At 40.2% G+C, this 24,420-nt stretch overlaps 2 protein-coding genes across 23 annotated transcripts in view; both read right to left on the minus strand.

The window, feature by feature from the left end:
- LOC121700696 (fibrous sheath CABYR-binding protein-like) overlaps positions 1-12,438 on the minus strand; it is a 35,379-nt gene extending 22,941 nt beyond the window's left edge. For 4 of the 18 annotated variants that reach the window (XM_042083836.1, XM_042083837.1, XM_042083844.1 and 1 more), the window contains exons 1-17: positions 11,358-12,438; positions 10,758-10,920; positions 10,284-10,476; positions 9,727-9,852; positions 8,978-9,073; positions 8,679-8,774; positions 7,910-8,005; positions 7,146-7,241; positions 6,359-6,484; positions 5,607-5,702; positions 5,308-5,403; positions 4,544-4,639; positions 3,757-3,882; positions 3,006-3,101; positions 2,218-2,343; positions 1,444-1,569; positions 262-357 (exon numbers count right to left, since the gene is read on the minus strand). In XM_042083836.1, coding sequence (XP_041939770.1) covers positions 262-357; positions 1,444-1,569; positions 2,218-2,343; positions 3,006-3,101; positions 3,757-3,882; positions 4,544-4,639; positions 5,308-5,403; positions 5,607-5,702; positions 6,359-6,484; positions 7,146-7,241; positions 7,910-8,005; positions 8,679-8,774; positions 8,978-9,073; positions 9,727-9,852; positions 10,284-10,476; positions 10,758-10,920; positions 11,358-11,463 — 1,956 coding nt within the window. In that variant the 5' untranslated portion in view covers positions 11,464-12,438. The remainder of the gene's footprint in view (positions 1-261; positions 358-1,443; positions 1,570-2,217; positions 2,344-3,005; positions 3,102-3,756; positions 3,883-4,543; positions 4,640-5,307; positions 5,404-5,606; positions 5,703-6,358; positions 6,485-7,145; positions 7,242-7,909; positions 8,006-8,678; positions 8,775-8,977; positions 9,074-9,726; positions 9,853-10,283; positions 10,477-10,757; positions 10,921-11,357) is intronic. The other 14 variants (XM_042083835.1, XM_042083838.1, XM_042083839.1 and 11 more) reach the window with 14 other exon arrangements.
- znf385c (zinc finger protein 385C) overlaps positions 1-24,420 on the minus strand; it is a 166,851-nt gene that overhangs the window by 133,370 nt on the left and 9,061 nt on the right. The window lies entirely within an intron of this gene.

A 24,420-nucleotide genomic window follows, 5' to 3' on the forward strand; every position in this document is an offset into this window, starting at 1 on the left:
GAATTCCACCAGACCAGAAAATTGTGTGCTTGGTCACACCTAACCACTATTCTTCCAATAGACATTTTAATAATAGGTTGATGTGGTCCCCTCAAGGTGCAAAAACCAGAATGTGCTTGGCACTAAATATAAGATGGGTTCCACTGATCACAACACTTTTCCTTTTTCTATCATACAGTTTTTTTTTTATTAAAAATAACAGTTAAAGACCCTATCAATTGAATATTCTTTCATGGGGAGCCAGTGAAATGAACTCATTACCTTTTTCTCGGACACTGTCGAAAGCACTGCAGGCGGCTGAGATGTTTTAGGGGCCTCTACTGCGGCAGATTTGGTCATAAGACGTTTCTTTCCAATCTGAAAAACAATGTTCAACAACATTCAGGAATAGCTACAACATGCACGATAAAAATACAAATTGTGTGTGGGGGGGGGGGGGGAATCATGTGTTCTTGTTGCATCTGAAGTCTCAAAAAGTCTAGAGGTTAAGGTGCAGTTAGGTGCATGCTAAAGCAGTCATCACCACATTTCTGAGTAAAACTTACCTGTACACGAAAGTGGCAGTACGTGTTCAATACAAACACACCATCATATCAAAGTTCATGTCTAAACCATGTTGTTTATCTAAATTTCTAATGTCTGAACTAAAATTAATATCATTAATTGTTAATAACAAAATGTAGCTATCGTGGTCTAGCCTAGAAATCTAGACGCACCCTAGCGGCGGCAAATTAATTTGCTCAGCCTGTACGTCTAGTATTGAACCATAGGGATTTCTATTGGCTTAGCACCGTGGATGTTCTCCAATCACAGCGCTCTATTTTGATAGGGAGTCTTAAGGCGGGCTTAACAGGATAACGACAGTCCTGCGACTGAACAACAAGAAAGGTGGCTATGGCGAACGAAGAGAGGTTGTTTGAATCGGCGTTGGCGTCAACTTTGGAGGAGTTGGACTTGTGCTTTTCTTTGAAAGTTGAGCAACACAATGGACTTAAGTCATTACTTTCGAAGAAGGATGTATTTGCAGTTTTGCCGACCGGATACGGATATGGTCGTAGCGCTGGCCTATTGCATGCCTAGGCAGTTTGAAAGACAATTCTCTGCCCGCCCCTTGGATTAAGCGAGGTGAATGGTTCGATGCCAGACTATACATCTCAATGATATAGGATGGCACCGCCAGGCTAATCGTGGTCCCCAGAATTGCACCAGACCAGAAAATTGTGTGCTTGGTCACACCTAACCACTATTCTTCCAACAATCGGTTGGTGTGGTCCCCTCAAGGTGCAAAAACCAGAATGTACTTGGCACTAAATATTAAAGATGGGTTCCACTGATCACAACACTATTCCTTCTTCTATCTAACAGTTTTTATTTAAAATAACAGTTAAAGACCCCATCAATTGAATATTCTTTCAGAAGGGAGCCAGTGACATAACTCATTACCTTTTTCTCGGACACTGATGATAGCACTGCAAGCTGCGGAGATGTTTCAGGGGCCTCTAAAAGCTGCGGAGATGTTTCAGGGGCCTCTACTGCAGGAGACATGGTCTCAACTGGTTCCTCTTCAATCTGAAAAACAATGTGAAACAACATTCAGGAATAGCTGGTTGCCAGCACTTTCTTATTTCAATTAACCTCAAACGATTCCTACAACATGCACAATAAAAATACAGATTATGTGGGGGGAAAAAAAAACCATGTGTTCTTGTTGTATCTGAAGTCTCAAAAAGTCTAGAGAAGGTTAAGGTGCAGTTAGCTGGGATCAGATACTACTGTGCTGCATGCTAAAGCATCGTCATCACCACATTTCTGAGTAAAACTTACCTGTACACGAAAGTACGTGTTCCATACAAACACACCATCATATCAAAGTTCATGTCTAAACCATGTTGTTTATCTAAATTTCTAATGTCTGAACTAAAATTAATATCATTAATTGTTAATGACAAAATGTAGCTATCGTGGTCCCCAGAATTGCACCAGACCAGAAAATTGTGTGCTTGGTCACACCTAACCACTATTCTTCCAACAATCGGTTGGTGTGGTCCCCTCAAGGTGCAAAAACCAGAATGTACTTGGCACTAAATATTAAAGATGGGTTCCACTGATCACAACACTATTCCTTCTTCTATCTAACAGTTTTTATTTAAAATAACAGTTAAAGACCCCATCAATTGAATATTCTTTCAGAAGGGAGCCAGTGACATAACTCATTACCTTTTTCTCGGACACTGATGATAGCACTGCAAGCTGCGGAGATGTTTCAGGGGCCTCTAAAAGCTGCGGAGATGTTTCAGGGGCCTCTACTGCAGGAGACATGGTCTCAACTGGTTCCTCTTCAATCTGAAAAACAATGTGAAACAACATTCAGGAATAGCTGGTTGCCAGCACTTTCTTATTTCAATTAACCTCAAACGATTCCTACAACATGCACAATAAAAATACAGATTGTGTGGGGGGGGGGAAAAAACCATGTGTTCTTGTTGTATCTGAAGTCTCAAAAAGTCTAGAGAAGGTTAAGGTGCAGTTAGCTGGGATCAGATACTACTGTGCTGCATGCTAAAGCATCGTCATCACCACATTTCTGAGTAAAACTTACCTGTACACGAAAGTGGCAGTACGTGTTCCATACAAACACACCATCATATCAAAGTTCATGTCTAAACCATGTTGTTTATCTAAATTTCTAATGTCTGAACTAAAATTAAGATCATTAATTGTTAATGACAAAATGTAGCCATCGTGGTCCCCAGAATTGCACCAGACCAGAAAATTGTGTGCTTGGTCACACCGAACCACTATTCTTCCAACAATCGGTTGATGTGGTCCCCTCAAGGTGCAAAAACCAGAAGGTGCTTGGCACTAAATATTAAAGATGGGTTCCACTGATCACAACACTATCCCTTCTTCTATCTAACAGTTTTTTTTTATTAAAAACAACAGTTAAAAACCCTATCAATTGAATATTCTTTCATAGGGGAGACAGTGAAATGAAAACTCATTACCTTTTTCTTGGACACTGTCGAAAGCACTGCAAGCGGCTGAGATGTTTTAGGGGCCTCTACTGCGGCAGATTTGGTCATAAGACGTTTCTTTCCAATCTGAGAAACAATGTGAAACAACATTCAGGAATAGCTGGTTGCCAGTACTTTCTTATTTCAATTAACCTCCAACGATTCCTACAACATGCACGATAAAAATACAGATTGTGTGGGGGGAAAAAAGAATCATGTGTTCTTGTTGTATCAGAAGTCTCAAAAAGTCTACAGAATAGGTATAGGGCAGTTAGCTAGGATCAGATACTACTGTGCTGCATGCTAAAGCATTGTCATCATCACATTTCTGAGTATGACTTACCTGTACACGTATGTGGCAGCAAGTGTTCCATACAAAAACACGCTCACATCAAAGTTCATGTCTAAACCATGTTGTTAATCTAAATTTCTAATGTCTGAACTAAAATTAATATCATTAATTGTTAATGACAAAATGTAGCTATCGTGGTCCCCAGAATTGCACCAGACCAGAAAATTGTGTGCTTGGTCACACCTAACCACTATTCTTCCAACAATCGGTTGGTGTGGTCCCCTCAAGGTGCAAAAACCAGAATGTACTTGGCACTAAATATTAAAGATGGGTTCCACTGATCACAACACTATTCCTTCTTCTATCTAACAGTTTTTATTAAAAATAACAGTTAAAGACCTCATCAATTGAATATTCTTTCAGAAGGGAGCCAGTGACATAACTCATTACCTTTTTCTCGGACACTGATGATAGCACTGCAAGCTGCGGAGAGGTTTCAGGGGCCTCTAAAAGCTGCGGAGATGTTTCAGGGGCCTCTACTGCAGGAGACATGGTCTCAACTGGTTCCTCTTCAATCTGAAAAACAATGTGAAACAACATTCAGGAATAGCTGGTTGCCAGCACTTTCTTATTTCAATTAACCTCAAACGATTCCTACAACATGCACAATAAAAATACAGATTGTGTGGGGGGGGGGAAAAAACCATGTGTTCTTGTTGTATCTGAAGTCTCAAAAAGTCTAGAGAAGGTTAAGGTGCAGTTAGCTGGGATCAGATACTACTGTGCTGCATGCTAAAGCATCGTCATCACCACATTTCTGAGTAAAACTTACCTGTACACGAAAGTGGCAGTACGTGTTCCATACAAACACACCATCATATCAAAGTTCATGTCTAAACCATGTTGTTTATCTAAATTTCTAATGTCTGAACTAAAATTAAGATCATTAATTGTTAATGACAAAATGTAGCCATCGTGGTCCCCAGAATTGCACCAGACCAGAAAATTGTGTGCTTGGTCACACCGAACCACTATTCTTCCAACAATCGGTTGATGTGGTCCCCTCAAGGTGCAAAAACCAGAATGTACTTGGCACTAAATATTAAAGATGGGTTCCACTGATCACAACACTATCCCTTCTTCTATCTAACAGTTTTTTTTATTAAAAACAACAGTTAAAAACCCTATCAATTGAATATTCTTTCATAGGGGAGACAGTGAAATGAAAACTCATTACCTTTTTCTTGGACACTGTCGAAAGCACTGCAAGCGGCTGAGATGTTTTAGGGGCCTCTACTGCGGCAGATTTGGTCATAAGACGTTTCTTTCCAATCTGAGAAACAATGTGAAACAACATTCAGGAATAGCTGGTTGCCAGTACTTTCTTATTTCAATTAACCTCCAACGATTCCTACAACATGCACGATAAAAATACAGATTGTGTGGGGGGAAAAAAGAATCATGTGTTCTTGTTGTATCAGAAGTCTCAAAAAGTCTACAGAATAGGTATAGGGCAGTTAGCTAGGATCAGATACTACTGTGCTGCATGCTAAAGCATTGTCATCATCACATTTCTGAGTATGACTTACCTGTACACGTATGTGGCAGCAAGTGTTCCATACAAAAACACGCTCACATCAAAGTTCATGTCTAAACCATGTTGTTAATCTAAATTTCTAATGTCTGAACTAAAATTAATATCATTAATTGTTAATGACAAAATGTAGCTATCGTGGTCCCCAGAATTGCACCAGACCAGAAAATTGTGTGCTTGGTCACACCTAACCACTATTGTTCCAACAGACATTTTAATAATAGGTTGATGTGGTCCCCTCAAGGTGCAAAAACCAGAAGGTGCTTGGCACTAAATATTAAAGATGGGTTCCACTGATCACAACACTATCCCTTCTTCTATCTAACAGTTTTTTTTAAAAATAACAGTTAAAGACCCTATCAATTGAATATTCTTTCATAGGGGAGCCAGTGAAATGAACTCATTACCTTTTTCTTGGACACTGTCGAAAGCACTGCAGGCGGCTGAGATGTTTTAGGGGCCTCTACTGCGGCAGATTTGGTCATAAGACGTTTCTTTCCAATCTGAAAAACAATGTGAAACAACATTCAGGAGGTGTCTAAGCTTCTTACAAGCAGCCGTCCTACCTCGATCACTGGACCCTATCCCAAACACCCTTCTCTTTGTAAGTCGCTTTGGATAAAAGCATCAGCTAAATGCATAAATGTAAGTGTAAATGCAATTGATTATTCTTTCGTTGAGGAGCCAGTGACATAAAACTCATTACCTTTTTCTTGGACACTGATGATAGCACTGCAAGCTGCTGAGATGTTTCAGGGGCCTCTACTGCAGGAGACATGGTCTCAACTGGTTCCTCTTTAATCTGAAAAACAATGTGAAACAACATTCAGGAATAGCTGGTTGCCAGTACTCTCTTATTTCAATTCACACCAAACAATTCCTACAACATGCCCAGTAAAAATACAGATTGTCTGTTTTTTTTTTTTTTTAATCCCACGTTCTTGTTGTATCAGAAGTCTCAAAGTCTTCAGAATAGGTACAGGGCAGTTAGCTGGGATCAGATACTACTGTGCTGCATGCTAAAGCATTGTCATCATCACATTTCTGAGTATGACTTACCTGTACACGTATGTGGCAGCAAGTGTTCCATACAAAAACACGCTCACATCAAAGTTCATGTCTAAACCATGTTGTTTATCTAAATTTCTAATGTCTGAACTAAAATTAATATCATTAATTGTTAATGACAAAATGTAGCTATCGTGGTCCCCAGAATTGCACCAGACCAGAAAATTGTGTGCTTGGTCACACCTAACCACTATTCTTCCAACAATCGGTTGGTGTGGTCCCCTCAAGGTGCAAAAACCAGAATGTACTTGGCACTAAATATTAAAGATGGGTTCCACTGATCACAACACTATTCCTTCTTCTATCTAACAGTTTTTATTAAAAATAACAGTTAAAGACCTCATCAATTGAATATTCTTTCAGAAGGGAGCCAGTGACATAACTCATTACCTTTTTCTCGGACACTGATGATAGCACTGCAAGCTGCGGAGAGGTTTCAGGGGCCTCTAAAAGCTGCGGAGATGTTTCAGGGGCCTCTACTGCAGGAGACATGGTCTCAACTGGTTCCTCTTCAATCTGAAAAACAATGTGAAACAACATTCAGGAATAGCTGGTTGCCAGCACTTTCTTATTTCAATTAACCTCAAACGATTCCTACAACATGCACAATAAAAATACAGATTGTGTGGGGGGGGGGAAAAAACCATGTGTTCTTGTTGTATCTGAAGTCTCAAAAAGTCTAGAGAAGGTTAAGGTGCAGTTAGCTGGGATCAGATACTACTGTGCTGCATGCTAAAGCATCGTCATCACCACATTTCTGAGTAAAACTTACCTGTACACGAAAGTGGCAGTACGTGTTCCATACAAACACACCATCATATCAAAGTTCATGTCTAAACCATGTTGTTTATCTAAATTTCTAATGTCTGAACTAAAATTAAGATCATTAATTGTTAATGACAAAATGTAGCCATCGTGGTCCCCAGAATTGCACCAGACCAGAAAATTGTGTGCTTGGTCACACCGAACCACTATTCTTCCAACAATCGGTTGATGTGGTCCCCTCAAGGTGCAAAAACCAGAATGTACTTGGCACTAAATATTAAAGATGGGTTCCACTGATCACAACACTATCCCTTCTTCTATCTAACAGTTTTTTTTATTAAAAACAACAGTTAAAAACCCTATCAATTGAATATTCTTTCATAGGGGAGACAGTGAAATGAAAACTCATTACCTTTTTCTTGGACACTGTCGAAAGCACTGCAAGCGGCTGAGATGTTTTAGGGGCCTCTACTGCGGCAGATTTGGTCATAAGACGTTTCTTTCCAATCTGAGAAACAATGTGAAACAACATTCAGGAATAGCTGGTTGCCAGTACTTTCTTATTTCAATTAACCTCCAACGATTCCTACAACATGCACGATAAAAATACAGATTGTGTGGGGGGAAAAAAGAATCATGTGTTCTTGTTGTATCAGAAGTCTCAAAAAGTCTACAGAATAGGTATAGGGCAGTTAGCTAGGATCAGATACTACTGTGCTGCATGCTAAAGCATTGTCATCATCACATTTCTGAGTATGACTTACCTGTACACGTATGTGGCAGCAAGTGTTCCATACAAAAACACGCTCACATCAAAGTTCATGTCTAAACCATGTTGTTAATCTAAATTTCTAATGTCTGAACTAAAATTAATATCATTAATTGTTAATGACAAAATGTAGCTATCGTGGTCCCCAGAATTGCACCAGACCAGAAAATTGTGTGCTTGGTCACACCTAACCACTATTGTTCCAACAGACATTTTAATAATAGGTTGATGTGGTCCCCTCAAGGTGCAAAAACCAGAAGGTGCTTGGCACTAAATATTAAAGATGGGTTCCACTGATCACAACACTATCCCTTCTTCTATCTAACAGTTTTTTTTAAAAATAACAGTTAAAGACCCTATCAATTGAATATTCTTTCATAGGGGAGCCAGTGAAATGAACTCATTACCTTTTTCTTGGACACTGTCGAAAGCACTGCAGGCGGCTGAGATGTTTTAGGGGCCTCTACTGCGGCAGATTTGGTCATAAGACGTTTCTTTCCAATCTGAGAAACAATGTGAAACAACATTCAGGAATAGCTGGTTGCCAGTACTTTCTTATTTCAATTAACCTCCAACGATTCCTACAACATGCACGATAAAAATACAGATTGTGTGGGGGGGAAAAAGAATCATGTGTTCTTGTTGTATCAGAAGTCTCAAAAAGTCTACAGAATAGGTATAGGGCAGTTAGCTAGGATCAGATACTACTGTGCTGCATGCTAAAGCATTGTCATCATCACATTTCTGAGTATGACTTACCTGTACACGTATGTGGCAGCAAGTGTTCCATACAAAAACACGCTCACATCAAAGTTCATGTCTAAACCATGTTGTTAATCTAAATTTCTAATGTCTGAACTAAAATTAATATCATTAATTGTTAATGACAAAATGTAGCTATCGTGGTCCCCAGAATTGCACCAGACCAGAAAATTGTGTGCTTGGTCACACCTAACCACTATTGTTCCAACAGACATTTTAATAATAGGTTGATGTGGTCCCCTCAAGGTGCAAAAACCAGAAGGTGCTTGGCACTAAATATTAAAGATGGGTTCCACTGATCACAACACTATCCCTTCTTCTATCTAACAGTTTTTTTTATTAAAAATAACAGTTAAAAACCCTATCAATTGAATATTCTTTCATAGGGGAGACAGTGAAATGAAAACTCATTACCTTTTTCTTGGACACTGTCGAAAGCACTGCAGGCGGCTGAGATGTTTTAGGGGCCTCTACTGCGGCAGATTTGGTCATAAGACGTTTCTTTCCAATCTGAAAAACAATGTGAAACAACATTCAGGAGGTGTCTAAGCTTCTTACAAGCAGCCGTCCTACCTCGATCACTGGACCCTATCCCAAACACCCTTCTCTTTGTAAGTCGCTTTGGATAAAAGCATCAGCTAAATGCATAAATGTAAGTGTAAATGCAATTGATTATTCTTTCGTTGAGGAGCCAGTGACATAAAACTCATTACCTTTTTCTTGGACACTGATGATAGCACTGCAAGCTGCTGAGATGTTTCAGGGGCCTCTACTGCAGGAGACATGGTCTCAACTGGTTCCTCTTTAATCTGAAAAACAATGTGAAACAACATTCAGGAATAGCTGGTTGCCAGTACGCTCTTATTTCAATTCACACCAAACAATTCCTACAACATGCCCAGTAAAAATACAGATTGTCTGTTTTTTTTTTTTAATCCCACGTTCTTGTTGTATCAGAAGTCTCAAAGTCTTCAGAATAGGTACAGGGCAGTTAGCTGGGATCAGATACTACTGTGCTGCATGCTAAAGCATCGTCATCACCACATTTCTGAGTAAAACTTACCTGTACACGAAAGTGGCAGTACTTGTTCCATACAAACACACCATCATATCAAAGTTCATGTCTAAACCATGTTGTTTATCCAAATTTCTAATGTCTGAACTAAAATTAATATCATTAATTGTTAATGACAAAATTTAGCTATCGTGGTCCCCAGAATTGCACCAGACCAGAAAATTGTGTGCTTGGTCACACCTAACCACTATTCTTCCAACAATCGGTTGGTGTGGTCCCCTCAAGGTGCAAAAACCAGAATGTACTTGGCACTAAATATTAAAGATGGGTTCCACTGATCACAACACTATTCCTTCTTCTATCTAACAGTTTTTATTAAAAATAACAGTTAAAGACCTCATCAATTGAATATTCTTTCAGAAGGGAGCCAGTGACATAACTCATTACCTTTTTCTCGGACACTGATGATAGCACTGCAAGCTGCGGAGATGTTTCAGGGGCCTCTAAAAGCTGCGGAGATGTTTCAGGGGCCTCTACTGCAGGAGACATTGTCTCAACTGGTTCCTCTTCAATCTGAAAAACAATGTGAAACAACATTCAGGAATAGCTGGTTGTCAGCACTCTCTTATTTCAATTCACACCCAACAATTCCTTCAACATGCCCAGTAAAAATACAGATTGTGTGGGGAAAAAAAATCATGTGTTCTTGTTGTCTCAAAAAGTCTAGAGAAGGTTAAGGTGCCGTTAGCTGGGATCAGATACTACTGTGCTGCATGCTAAAGCATTGGCATCACCACATTTCTGAGTAAAACTTACCTGTACACGGAAGTGGCAGTACGTGTTCCATACAAACACACGTTCATATCAAAATTCATGTCTAAACCATGTTGTTCATCTAAATGTCTAATATCATTGATTGTTAATTGCAAAATGTAGCTATCGTGGCCCCCAGAACTGCACCAGAACATAAAATTGTGCGTTTGTTTTCACCTAATGTGCCTAACCTTATTCCTCCATGGCCAGTCAGTTCCTCCATAATTATACGTAATCTCCTCTCCAGGAATAATGTTCCTCAGGGCGAAAAGACAGAGGTGTGGCTTCCCCTCTACTATGAGCTTTTTCATTTTGCAATTGGGACGGATGTTCTCATCATTAACTAATCTTCCCAAGCTGCCATCTTCTTGAGCTGCATCAATGCTGAGGACGGAGTAGATTTACACAATGTTTAGGTTTTGTAATATCAATCAATTTTTATTGTAAATCATTTTGTAATATTAAGATTTAAAAATGTAGAATTATAATGAGGAACTTCAAATGATACGACACTCTCCTCGCAAACAGCTATGAACATTTGATCATGTTTTCACCATTCATCTGTCCATATAATTATTTACAGAACTGCTTATATTAAGTCAGCTTTATAATAAAGATATTCAAAGACAAGATAGTATTGAAATGAATCATATCCCTATACTTACCACCATAATCTTTCTTGCCAGTAGAAATCGAACAGGAAGACTGCACATTGACTATGATATACTCTCCTCCTCCTTTGAGATTCTTCAGATTTTATTAATTGGCCTCGGTACTCCACCACAAAGTTTCCTTTTTCAAAGTGGGATTTGGCAAACACACCTCGACCTAGTTCAACAATGCAGATATCACTACGCATTCTATGTATTTTAACACTCAGGATTCAAATGTGTTCAAGATATTTATCCATAATTGGGGTAATTTAGAGAGGTAATTATCAACTGTGCATCACTGTAGTAGAAAAGTACTAATGTTTGTCTAATCCCATTAAGAAAATAAATTCAGTAAGTTAAGGGACATACACATACTACAGGAAAAGTACTCTCAGTGTGCTGTATGTTGAGAGGGGCTTTCCTGTTGATGCAATGAGGATGAGATGTGGTCAGCACTGTGCTGTGTATATGTAGGCAGTGGAGCCAACTGGTAATTTCAGTGTTGGGAGTGGTGGACAGTGTGTTGTATGTATGTGGGATGACTTGCTAGTGATGGCAAAGGAGTGAGTATGTGAATGGAACATTGTGCCACAACAAGCACACATTACATACCTTTGACAGAGTTTATGAATTTCACTTCCAAGTGTGCAGTCTTGTCAATAGCCTTGACCACATGTTCAAGGGCATCTCTTTCAGGGGCTTTCCTGTTTGTTGTCATTGTTAATGATCTGTTAATCAAGTACAGCACCAATTCAGCAAAAATGATCTACAGATATTTTAAAACTGCACATGATCAAAGGATTAGGATTTCTAACTATTCAATGACATGTTTAAATTAATGTTCATGATAACAATTTTGTCACGTAGCAACGACAGCGCAGATAAGGTAAATATATTATTACTACTACGGCTACTACTCCTAAGCAGAGTTTGGAAGTTTCTATCGATAGCATTGTTAGCAAATATCCACGATGCTCCAGCTAATGGAATCACATGTTAAGCTTAACAATTTTGCCAAGTAGCAAGGATAGCGCATGTAAGCAGTGTTTGGAAGTTTCTACCATCGTTAGCGGATATCCTCGACGCTCCAGCTAATGGAATTATATGTTTTTGTCACGTAGCACAGAGCACTAAGCAGTGATTGCAAGTTCTAGCATAGTTAGCAAATGTCCACGAGGCTCGAGTTAATGGAATTACAGGACCAGGGCTACGCAGCGAAATAAAAACAGAACCGCCTCTGTACGCAATACAGTTGACATTATATCTACTATAACGAGCTAAAACTAATATTGAATGCTCCTTAACCACAATGTTCAATTACCCAGTGACAAAATTTTAACAACTTACCATTTCCATTCGATTTTCCGAGCTGGCATCCACTGTCGGCTTCAGCCAAAAATGTCTGTAGATGTGATCACGTGTAAAACTTTCCCGCGGTTCATGATCTTCCGAGTGCGTCACAGCATAAACGTAACCAGGCCAGTAAGTGAATATGTCACGTTGTCCTGGCAACGCGATTTCCTGTTCTAAACATACGACCTGCAAATTAGGCTAGTGACAGATGGTCAGAAAGAGCTTTAGTTTTTGAGATACCCCTACCGGAGGTAGAACTAGGCCTAAACCCAACAATGTTTTTCCTCATCTCTAAGGTCTCCCATATATCAAATGGATTCTTGGCTAAAAATATTTTACTGCTAAGATTGTTTAATTAACAGATATTGTTATACACCCCAAAATCAAAAAAGGACTAAAATATAGCCTGTCTGTATTGGAGTTAAAGCATATAAATTAGTGCAGATCAATCACACAAGCTCTGAGAGCTTTGAAACTTTGCATGTTTATAGTCAGGAAATTGCTTTACCTTGGCCTACTAGAAAAGACTGGATGTGAATATCTTGATGTATGGAATGAATAGAGGCATGTAAACATACACTTAAAATAAGCGGACATGCAAAAAATGAATATATGCAGAATGTTTTCATTTACTTTGTAGCTGTAACCAGGGATTATCATAGCAACACATATAAAGGCATGTGGGAAAGGTGGGGTTGTACTGAATCCAACAATACCAAATATGTAAATATAGTATGACGAATCACCTTTGTTCTGTCACTCAATGTATGAGGTGTCCAAAATGAAAGAAAACCGAACACTGGCAAAAATCCATTGTTACTGCAAGGCAAGTGCTGATCTATATTACATTTAATAATGATACATATCATATGAAACACAGATCCAATTGAATCAGGTTAACATTGGAATGTAACACCTTTATTAAAATATTTACATTCACTTGAATTTTGTTTTGGTCAAGTCATTACTGAATAATGGAAAATAATATTGTTAGCTTTTGTCTGTCCAGACCAGCAGTGGACAGTAGAGCCTACATTGCTTACTTCACCCCTAAGTAGCTAAACAGTTGTAGAAACTACTTTCCCTTGAAATGAATCATATCCATATCCATAGCTAAGAAAGTACTTAGCCCTCTGACTAATGTTGCATGTGTAATTCAACTTGAAAATTCTGAAATGTTTCCTTTTCACTAGTCACTTGAATTATAGAGAATGTCTTACAGACATTGGATCCAAAGCTTGTGGAAAACATTTTGAAAAGGGCAAGAAAAAAGATCTCTATGTCCAAAACCCCACAGTAGAAGGCCTCCAACGCTTACTTACCCTTGCTCAGCAGAGAGAGAGATGGCGATGTCCATAAAACTCTGGCCCCATATACAGATGATATTTCCTCCAAAATCAAAGTTTCATATCATGCATCATGTATAGCGAACTACTGCAGTAAGACAAAAATCAGTGAGCAGCAGCAAGTTACAAATGTTGAGAGTGAGAGCACATCTGCACCAAGAAGGCTGAGTAGGGCTGATACAACATCATTTCAAATACGGAGAGATTGTTTCATTTGTGGGAAAGCCAGCTCTAGATCAGAACCTCTGACAGCCATTTCAACTGGAACAATCGTAAGCTCATTTTCATATCTTTGGACAATACTGTTTTATCAATGTCTTCAGTGAGCTTAATAAAGGCTTTGTTATAGACATTGGTCTGCTTTTTTATTCTTTTCTATGGCTGCTGTTATATTTCGTTTAGAGATGTAGTGTGCAAGGCACATTTTAAGGTATTTGACATCATATGCAAAGAGATCTGGGCATGAAAGAATTTGAATGTACATCTTCATCAAGCCTTTCAGAAGCTGCCCGAAGGACCTTGTCTCTGGTACTGGGGACAGCCGTGGCCTACTCATTAGGGGTTCGGGCTTGTAAACGAAGAGTTACCGGTTCGATCCCCGACCCAGAAGGGAAAAAAGGTGGGGGAAGTGGTTGAGCACTGCTCTCCCATGACCACATGCATGGTGCCCTTGAGCAAGGCACCTAACCCCTCACTGCTCCCCGAACGACGCTGTAATTAGGCAGCTCACTGCTCCGGGTTAGTGTGTGCTTCACCTCATTGTGTTCACTGTGTGCTCTGTGTGTATAGGCCAAGTATATTGTACTTGGCCTATAATTTACATTGCCCCTGTACCAGTCGAAATGGCTGTCAGAGGTTCTGATCTAGAGCTGGCCTTCCCACAAATGAAACAATCTCTCAGTATTTGAAATGATGTTGTTTCAACCCTACTCAGCCTTCTTCACTCTCAACATTTGCAACTTGCTGCTGCTCACTGATTTTTGTCTTACAGCAGTAGTTCCCAAAGTCAAAGTCAAAGTCAGCTTTATTGTCAATTTCTTCACATGTTCCAGACATACAAAGAGATCGAAATTACGTTTCTCACTATCCCACGGTGAAGACAAGACATATTTTACCAATTTAAGTCCACAGACAAACATAACATTCAAGTAAACAAAAAAGTAAGTAAATAAGAGGGCACATATAATAATGAAAAAAATAAGAGCAGCAAAATTTGGTTGAAATTGTGCATAGACAGTCAATAAAATACTAGTGCAAAGTCAGGCCAATAAAAGGCTTGGGTAGTTCTGTTTGACCTAAGTAAGAAAGAAAGTGACATAGTGGTGCAAGTTATGTAAGAGCAGCAGAAGTGTTGTGTTTTCAGGACAACAACAACAAGTTGTAAAGTGTACAAGTGTGCAAGTGTGCAAGTGGAGTAGTGCACGCGGCCATTGTGGGTCCAATGTCCAGGATGTTATGTAGCTGAGGGTGGAGGGGGGAGAGGAGGGAGAGAGTTCAGCATCCTTACAGCTTGGTGTATGAAGCTGTTGGTGAGTCTGGTAGTGCGGGAGCGCAGGCTTCTGTACCTCTTCCCAGAGGGCAGTAGATCGTTCCCTCTACATGATACATGATATGCAACTTTGATTTTGGAGGAAATATCATCTGTATATGGAGCCAGAGTTTTATGGACATCACCATCTCTCTCTGCTGAGCAAGGGTAAGTATGCGTTGCAGGCCTTCTACTGTGGGGTTTTGGACATAGGGATCTTTTTTCTCTTTCTTGTGTCCCACAAATGATACAAAGCTTTGGATCCAATGCTTGTAAGACATTCTCCATAATTCAAAAGACTAGTGAAAAGGAAAAATGATATACATTTAAGAATTTTCATCAAAATGCAAATCAAGTTGAATTACACATGCAACATTGGTCAGAGGGCTAAGTACTGTAACGTTCTGTGCCAATGAAGAGACCGTTTATCATAACCGGGTTTAATGTTGACTGTTGTCGGCCACAGTCACGCCACAAGAACAAGTTTTACACTCACGTATAGGAGCCCAACTCACACACCTCATCGTAATTTTCCTTACTGTTTTTCCCCCCAAAACTACACACATTACCCCCGGAAGGGGGCGGTACCCCAACCCTGGCCCAGGTAACAGAGCCTATCATAACCATACACACATTAGAAACTTAGACCACTACTTTTAGGAACTTAAGACACGCTACAGTACTTTCTTAGCTAGGGAAAGTAGTTTCTACAACTAACTGTTCAGCTACTTAGGGGTGAAGTAGGCTAAGCAGTGTAGGCTCTACTGTCCACTGCTGGTCTGGACAGACAAAAGATAACAATATTATTTTCCATTATTCAGTAATGACTTGACCAAAACAAAATTCAAGTGAATATAAATTTTAATAAAGGTGTTCCATTCCAATGTTAACCTGATTCAATTGGATCTGTGTTTCATATTAATTGTTTAATACTGGGACATATGAAATGTATCATTATTAAATATAAATATAGCAGCACTTAGCAATTTATATGCCTTAACTCCAATACAGACAGGCTATATTTTAGTCCTTTTTTGGTTTTGGGATGTATAACATCCCAATGGGTTGGATTTGTAATGAGGGTGTAATTGAGGGTTTTGTCATAATCTGTAAGTGTTTGGGATCATTTCAAGCCTAAAAGTGTAATTTTTTAGTGTTCAGATTTGTAATAAAATAACTTAATGTCAGACCATGCTGCTGCCAGTTACTGTCCGGTTATTAGCATGCTAGCTAGCGTTTAGCTAAGGTAACATTTTAAACAGAGAAGTGTAATTTCTTTGAAATGACAACTAGCTGAATAACATTACTGACATTAGTTAAAGTGGATAGTTTATACTCAAGTGAATTTGCAACAGTATATTAAGTTTAAGCAATGTCCTTCAACTACTAGTTGTTAGCACATAGCTGTATTGCCATAGCTACTCCCATCTACTTGTATAGCATTTTAAGCTAGCGTTAGCTAGCTAGTTAGCTCGGTTCACCTGACTAATTAAATTATTCATATCATGTCCTAAAGAATGATTCTTTGATATCATACATGATTATAGACAATAATACTTTAAAAACAGTTATGTTTATCTGTTCTTATTGCTTATTAAGAGAGACTACTAGTTGTTAGCACATAGCTGTATTACCATAGCTACTCCCATCCACTTGTATAGCATTTTAAGCTAGCGTTAGCTAGCTAGTTAGCTCGGTTCACCTGACTAATTAAATTATTCATATCATGTCCTAAAGAATGATTCTTTGATATCATACATGATTATAGACAATAATACTGTAAAAACAATTATGTTTATCTGTTCTTATTGCTTATTAAGAGAGACTACTAGTTGTTAGCACATAGCTGTATTGCCATAGCTACTCCCATCCACTTGTATAGCATTTTAAGCTAGCGTTAGCTAGCTAGTTAGCTCGGTTCACCTGACTAATTCAATCATTCTTATCATGTCCTAAAGAATGATTCTTTGATATCATACATGATTATAGACAATAATACTGTAAAAAGAATTATGTTTATCTGTTCTTATTGCTTATTAAGAGAGAAAGTGTATTTAGTGACGTAAGGTGACACTCCCAATTATGCAGACCGGAACTGTCACACTTACACACTCTATCTTCGTCAAGCACACTTGCAGTACCGTTTCCTGCCACTAATGGCCGATACTGAGTTAATTTCTCCAAGCACACTTAGGCACACCAAATCGGTTTTACTTACATTTTGGGGTAAAAAAAATTTTGGCCTGAAAATTTTACTGGGCATCCCTCTGACATCCTTGTCATTGAATCTACATTAATCCTGGTGGGGTCCGGACTTTTGGTCCCCACCAAAATTTTGGCCCACACTGTGAGTGTGCTGTCAGGCGATGGTTCCCACAATGGTATAAAGACAAACACACACCACACACACACACACACACACACACACACACACACACACACACACACACCCTATTCAAGCTATAATTGGAATAGCTGATCCTTCTGACTGATATTTCCCCCATTCTCGTGCCATTCTTCCTTTATCAGCGCTTCACTGCTATAGGTTTAATGCTGATAGTCTGCCACTATAATTCCCTGCAAACGTACTGTAATGCTCAGGCCTCAGCCTTAGTCCTCCTTCTCCGGGAGGAGGAAGCTGCTCTGGCATCTACACTGTGCCAAACCAGGACAGAAATATCCCCAAAATATACCTGCTATTCAGCAGACATCAGACTGCACCGACACTTAGTGACTTTGACGCATTCAGCATTCAGCCAACTGTCACTCTTCACCCACCAACAGTCTTAAATAATCATTTCATTAAAAATGTCCCTGTTTTTGTTAGCATACGCTTCTTCGCTTAGTGTTCTGTGTTAGCCCTGTCCCCTGCGCTGTGTATTCTGTATTTGGGTGCTTTTACAAGGAGAGCAGTGTCTACCCCCTGTGGGTTAATAATGGGCTATCAGGACTAATCTAATCCACTCAATCTAAACTAATGGGCTACTAACGTAAACACAGGAACACTGAATCAAAAACACAGAGAGAGTTATAGAACTGCAAAACAATGTTTTACAGTTGTAGATAGAGAAAGGGTACAAGAGCAGCTATGGCAGTTATATCCAACCCTCTCATTTTCCCCCCTGGCAAATTTAAATACATACTGAATTTTAAATTGAATCCATTGATAATACATGAATCAGTAAATGTCTTTTTTTTTCATCTAAAAAGCTGCATTTTGATATTTAATATGTACAGTAATAGTTGTGTTCATAATTTGACAATGTACTCTGAAGCATCCTTCCCTATCATCTGTGACAGCCACACTCACTGCCTATTCAACATCCACACATTACACACACACACACACACACACACACACACACACACACACCTGTGCTTGCATGAGCAGACAGGGGGCATTTGTCAGCTCCAAGGTGAAGCGCTGTAGGCTGGTATTTACCTCTGATTATAGTGCCGATAATTACACTCAAACCGTGCACTCACACATGCACTTCACACACATGCCTACACACACACACACACACACACACACACACACACACACACACACACACACACACAAGACAAGACACACATAAGCAGACATAATGATTAAATACATGCCAACACACTGTAGAAGCACATGCATGTTTCTGCACATACACATGAAGACACACACACACACTTACACAAAATTACATATTACAATATTACAGTATGTATACACCACCACCACCCCCACCACTACCAAACGCAATGGAGAAAGTGTGTATAATTAGAGCTGCTGAGAGCGAGATCAATAACACCAGCAGTGTGGGGTGGGTGCCAAAGCCCATACTAGCACACTTTCTAGGAAACAAGGGATGAACTGTCATGGAGATAAGGAAGGAAGGAGGAAAGAGATGGATGGGGAAAGAGAGGAATGATGAATACAGAGGGGATGGGATGTCACTGAGAGAGTGAGAGAAAGAGAGAGAGAGATCAGATGCTGCAGGCGACGGGTGGCCTGAGAGCATGACAAATGTTTCCACAAAGTGATCAGCTCAGCAGCTGGCAAATGATTTGTATGCAGAGAGAAAGAGAAAGAGAGAGAGAGAGAGAGAGAGAGAGAGAGAGAGAGAAAGAGAGAGAGAAGGCCCACACTTTAATCTGACATACAGCTTGGTGAGTCTGTTATACTGAGAAAACGTTTAGCTTCACTAAGTACAAGGGGTTTGTGTCTGTGTGTCAATCAATCCAAAATCAATCCAATTTGAATAAATCTTACTGGTTTGAATTTCCCCTTGGGGATCAATAAAGTATCTATCTATCTATCTATCTATCTGGTTCAGTCCCTACATACAAAAGTCCATTGTCTGCAGTAGGATTGAACAGAGAAAACCTCAACCTCTCACAACCTTCATTTCTTGGGCCAAACTCTAATACTTAATAATAATAATGAACTATGAATGTATGGCTTTTCCACGCCACTAATTAATTAATTCAATTTAACAATAAATGGGTAAGTTGTTTTAAATACTAATAATGAACAATGAATGTATGGCTTTTCCACGCCACTAATTAATTAATTCAATTTAACAATGAATGGGTTGTTTTAAATGACTATACAAGTTATTTTACTGCATTTGTTTCTAAATGTTTTCTGCATTTCTCTCTTCCTCTCCCATTCTCTATCCCACCCAGAGCTATGACATCCTCCTAGGTGATGGCTTCCCCATCTGAGCTAACACAGAATCCGTCTTCTGCGCATAAACACAGTCCAGCCACCACGCTGGTGTCCTGATTGTCTCTTTGCCTGGCGTCTCTTCTCTATTCCCGATGGGAGTCGTGACTATTGTTTTTCCCCTTGTCTTTGTGATTGTCCTTTGCAGCTCTTGTGGGGCCTGTGGCAGGGCAGGGGCTTCGGTGAGAGGCTTTGTGTACAAACACATGGGCCCGTCATGGTTGGCTGGCTCCATCATCACACAAACTTCTATTGATCTCTCCCAAAAGCAATTTTTGCGGCGCCATGCCGCGTTGTAGAAAAATTGCGTTTCCCCCCCTATTCGTTCACTCTCTCTGTCTCTCTCTCTCTCACTCTATCTCTCTCTTTCTCTCCTGATTAGGAGAAAAAGCTGTGGGGTTTTGCCGCATATTCGCTTTCGTTGTGTGTGTATGGGGGCCAGAGATAGGGTGAGACAGTGAAGCAGAGAAAGAATGGAAAGCATATCTGGAGAAAATTAGTGATGTGTGTGATTTATTTATGTGCAGGTGCAGGTGCAGGTATGAGTGTGTGTGTTAGCCCACCATAACCATACACACCTAATCTATACACATACTCTCTCTCTCACTCTGTGTGTGTGTGTTTGTGTGTGTGTGTGTGTGTGTGTGTGTGTGTGTGTGTGTGTGTGTGTGTGTGTGTGTGTGTGTGTGTGTGTGTGTGTGTGTGTGTGTGTGTAACGATTGAGTAAGCACGCATGTGTGCATCCAATTGTCACTCAGGCGTAGGATTGACACAGAGTGAAGAGATTGTAATCTGGGTTTAATCAAAGCCAACAGCATGCTGACCTCACACACTCATTCCTGATGGGATTTTTAATCTGGCAGAGAGAGAAAGACTAGAAGACAGCGAGGATCGAGTATGTGTGTGTGTGAAAGAGCGATAGAGAGAGAGAGAAAGACTAGTAGAAAGTGAGGATCAAGTGTATGTGAGTGTGTGTCAGAGAGAGAGAGAGAGAGAGAGAGAGAAAGAAAGAGGGAAAGAGTGTCACAAGGTTTTGTAAAGTAGTGTGACAGTTTAATTTAATTACTGCATTAGGTCCATACATTATTCTGGGTTGTGTTGCCATGAAGCATAGAGAGACAAACAAGCAAGCAAACAAAAAAGCATAAACAAAAACAATGTATAAATCACAGCCCACAGCTCAGTTTAAACAGGCTGATACATATTACAGTATAATGTTCTTCTGTGCCCTAAGTGGTTATTTCATCAGCAAAAGAAACGATAAAATCCTCAAACACCATTCCTTTATTTCAACACTGACTTCAGGTTACGTCAAGTGAAATCCTACACTTCCAGCCACTGCTAATATAATTTCACAGGCGAATAATCCACCCAATCACACAGAACAAGTCCTCCAAACACTTTTCTTTCCTATCCTCTGACTAGCATAATGAAAAGAAAACACTGATCTACGTAATACATGAGAATATTCCAGTTCACTCTTGAACAAGCTTGACTTTCTATTTCTGCCATGAACACACACTGCTGTTGTGTGCAGTGAAGAAATGCATCTGGTCGAAGGTTTGGGACCTAACGCAAAAATAACACCAGCTCCAGCAGGAACATTGGGACTAAAGGTGTGTGTGCAAGAGTGTGTGTGTATGTCTGTGAGCGCGAGAGAGAGAGAGAGAGAGAGAGAGAGAGAGAGAGAGAGAGAGAGAGAGAGAGAGAGCTTGTGTGTGTGCATTTGAGCGTATGAGTGTGTATATGGCTTGTGGAGGTTGATCAATGAGAGCATTCACAGTCCCATGAGCTAAATCACAGTGTTAGCTCAGGCATCTGGAGGGGCACATTATGAGATGAAACATTTAACTAATCTCCCGGACTCTCATCACTTCAGATGATCTTTCTGCACTCGGCACAGGAGCCTTAAGGCCTGGCCTCCATACATCTTCTCCCCATCCATACGTTGTTTTGTGTTTATTGGTTAGTTTGTTTACATGTCTGTTTTTCAATTCTTTATTTGTTTGCTAACCTGAACCTGAAGTCAACTCACTCACTCCTGCTAATGATGACAGAAAGTCAACCATTTCCAGTTCCATTTCCATTATGAGTCTGTGTGCTAATAATGAGGGTAATTATTTTGTTTTGCCTCGTTTGGTTTGTTTGGGCGAGCAGGGTTACTGATGCAGGTAATGGGGTTGTGTTGGGGCAGGCGAGTTTGGTGGGGTCGATGGGTTTATGCAGGGCAGGTGTGTTTGGCAGGTTTGGTGGGCAGGTGGTGAGGGTTTGGATGATGGGATGGGCAATCGTGTGTGTATATGTGTGTGTGTGTGTGTGTGTGTGTGTGTGTGTGTGTGTGTGTGTGTCTGTGTGTGTGTGTGTGTGAGAGAGAGAGGAGTCATTTCAGATCCCAAGCACTAACCTTTCCCCATGGGGACAACTCTGCTCACTTTCTGATGATCATACTCAATTTCACAGCTGACAGCACCACTGAGGCTCAGGACAGCATCACGCGCATACACACACACACACACACACACACACACACACACACACACACACACACACACACACACACACACACACACACACACACACACACACACACACACACACACAGAGAAAGAGAGAGAGAGAAAGAGACACATGCAGCAAACAAAAAACCTTGACTGAACCAAAGCCAAGACACCATCTGAAAAGGAGGAACGCACCAGCCCGAGACCTTGGCTCTTATAGCCGTGAAAGAAATAGAGAGAATCTCAGATAGAGTGATGGAACCAGGGAACATATGAGAGGCAGATTGCATGAGAAGGCACGAGAGAGAGAGAGAGAGAGAGAGAGAGAGAAAGAGAGAGAAAGAGCAGAGATAATGACACTTCTAGCTATTGAGGAGAAGGCCGTGGTGTGGGGAGAGAGGGCACCTGTGTTATCTCCAGAATGAACTGGGGGTGCTTGGGGACTGGGTGTGCTATGGGTGGCGGTGGTGGGGAGGCTGTAAGAGAGGGGATGGCCAACCTCACCCTCCACTCCCTGTTATCAGTCAGGCCTCACTCTTCCTGCTGGCGCTGGCGCCTGCGCCTCACTTTCCACTGACTGATGCATGGTGATAGGAGCACCCCATCAGGTCAAACTTAAGTCAAGGATTCCTCATCACTTATCATGAGGACAAGCTAGATGTTGTGCTGCTATCCAATACTTTTTTTATATCCCTTCAGTTTCAGGTCCTTCTTTTTATCTCTTCTGATGCTATAAATATGAAAAATCTCTGCCACCAAATAACTCACAAAGTTCACACAAGCTCAATTTATGGGCAGTGCCAAAAGCGTGGCTCTGGCTCAATAAAGAAATGGTGCTCAGCATCAATCACACAAGTACGCAGCATGACTGGAAGGGTTGGTGTGTCTGTGGTCTGTGTCTGTGTGTGTGTGTCTGTGTATGTGTGTGTGTGTGTGTGTGTGTGTGTGTGTGTGTGTGTGAGAGAGAGAGAGAGAGAGAGAGAGAAAGAGAGAGTTAGTGTGTGTAGTGTGTAGGAGGGGTGAGTGGAGTGAATCCATCTTCTAGCCATGAAGGTGCTTTTTTACACCACATCAGTAAATCAGTAGACAAGACCTGGATGCTACTCACACCAGACAATGACAAAAAACCCTATAGACTCCCTTTATATGTGTTATATATCTCTTTGTTTGTTTGTGTGTGTGTGTGTGTGTGTGTGTGTGTGTGTGTGTGGATGTAGACAATGTTAAATACTGTAAAACCTCTGTGCAGACATGGTGTTGGTAGACTGTGACACATCACGACTGACAATGCCTTAAGTCAAACACACAATCCACTGCCTATGCCACTTCAATCAACACAGAGTCCCATCCTTACTGTCAGAAGTGGCAGCCCAGATGTAAATGATGCTTGAGAATGAAAGGTCTTATATAATGGCAAATACATGGCACTTTGTAAACAATTATTTGCATATTGTTATTCTCCTCGCTGCTGACAGAGCGTGACAATTTACAGCTTGTAAAGTCACCCACCATTGTACAGTGCTTGACTGTTATGACAAGTAGATGATGGTCACTCAGAACATCTAACTGCTTCCAATGAGTTGTCAAGATCGACAGTTTTGAAGTAATATATGATCTCTTCCTGCGATGAAGCCAAAAGTTGTCCGAACTGTCACTTCATTGGCGAATACTATCTCCTTATTGTTATTAAATTCAGTGGTGGTCAAACTGATTCACAGTACAATGTGTGCAATAAACATACAGCAGGTCAGAGTACAAATACAGTAGGAATAGGACATACTACTGAAGTAGAACAGAATAGAGAAAAATAGATGGTTCACTATAGTGTTGTGGCAATATCATTGCTGTGTAGAGAGAGCCATCTGTTAGTGAACATTGGCTATTTTGTAACTATAAGTGGTGGCTCTGATGTAGAGTTATGGATGCAGTCTCGCCAGGAAGGACAAGGCACTTTTTCCTCAAATGGAATCTCGATCAAATATTAATCTGATGTTTTTGTAGTTGTTAGTACAGCCTTCACATATCCCTGTCTGGCCCACCAGAAAACCCATACAGACGATATGCTGAGAGAGAAAGAGCTAGAGAGAGAGAGAGAGAGAGAGATTTTCCTCTTTGCAATTTAGCATCCCTTAGCCAACCAATAAATGCAGTACCTTTCAATTAATCATGTATTTATATTACCAACTGTTTACAGTCAAAGGACTGACTGTCTTACATTCACTGTTTTAAGTCTCACATACAACAT

Source organism: Alosa sapidissima, chromosome 24, assembly GCF_018492685.1.
Source record: "Alosa sapidissima isolate fAloSap1 chromosome 24, fAloSap1.pri, whole genome shotgun sequence".
Taxonomy (NCBI): domain Eukaryota; kingdom Metazoa; phylum Chordata; class Actinopteri; order Clupeiformes; family Clupeidae; genus Alosa; species Alosa sapidissima.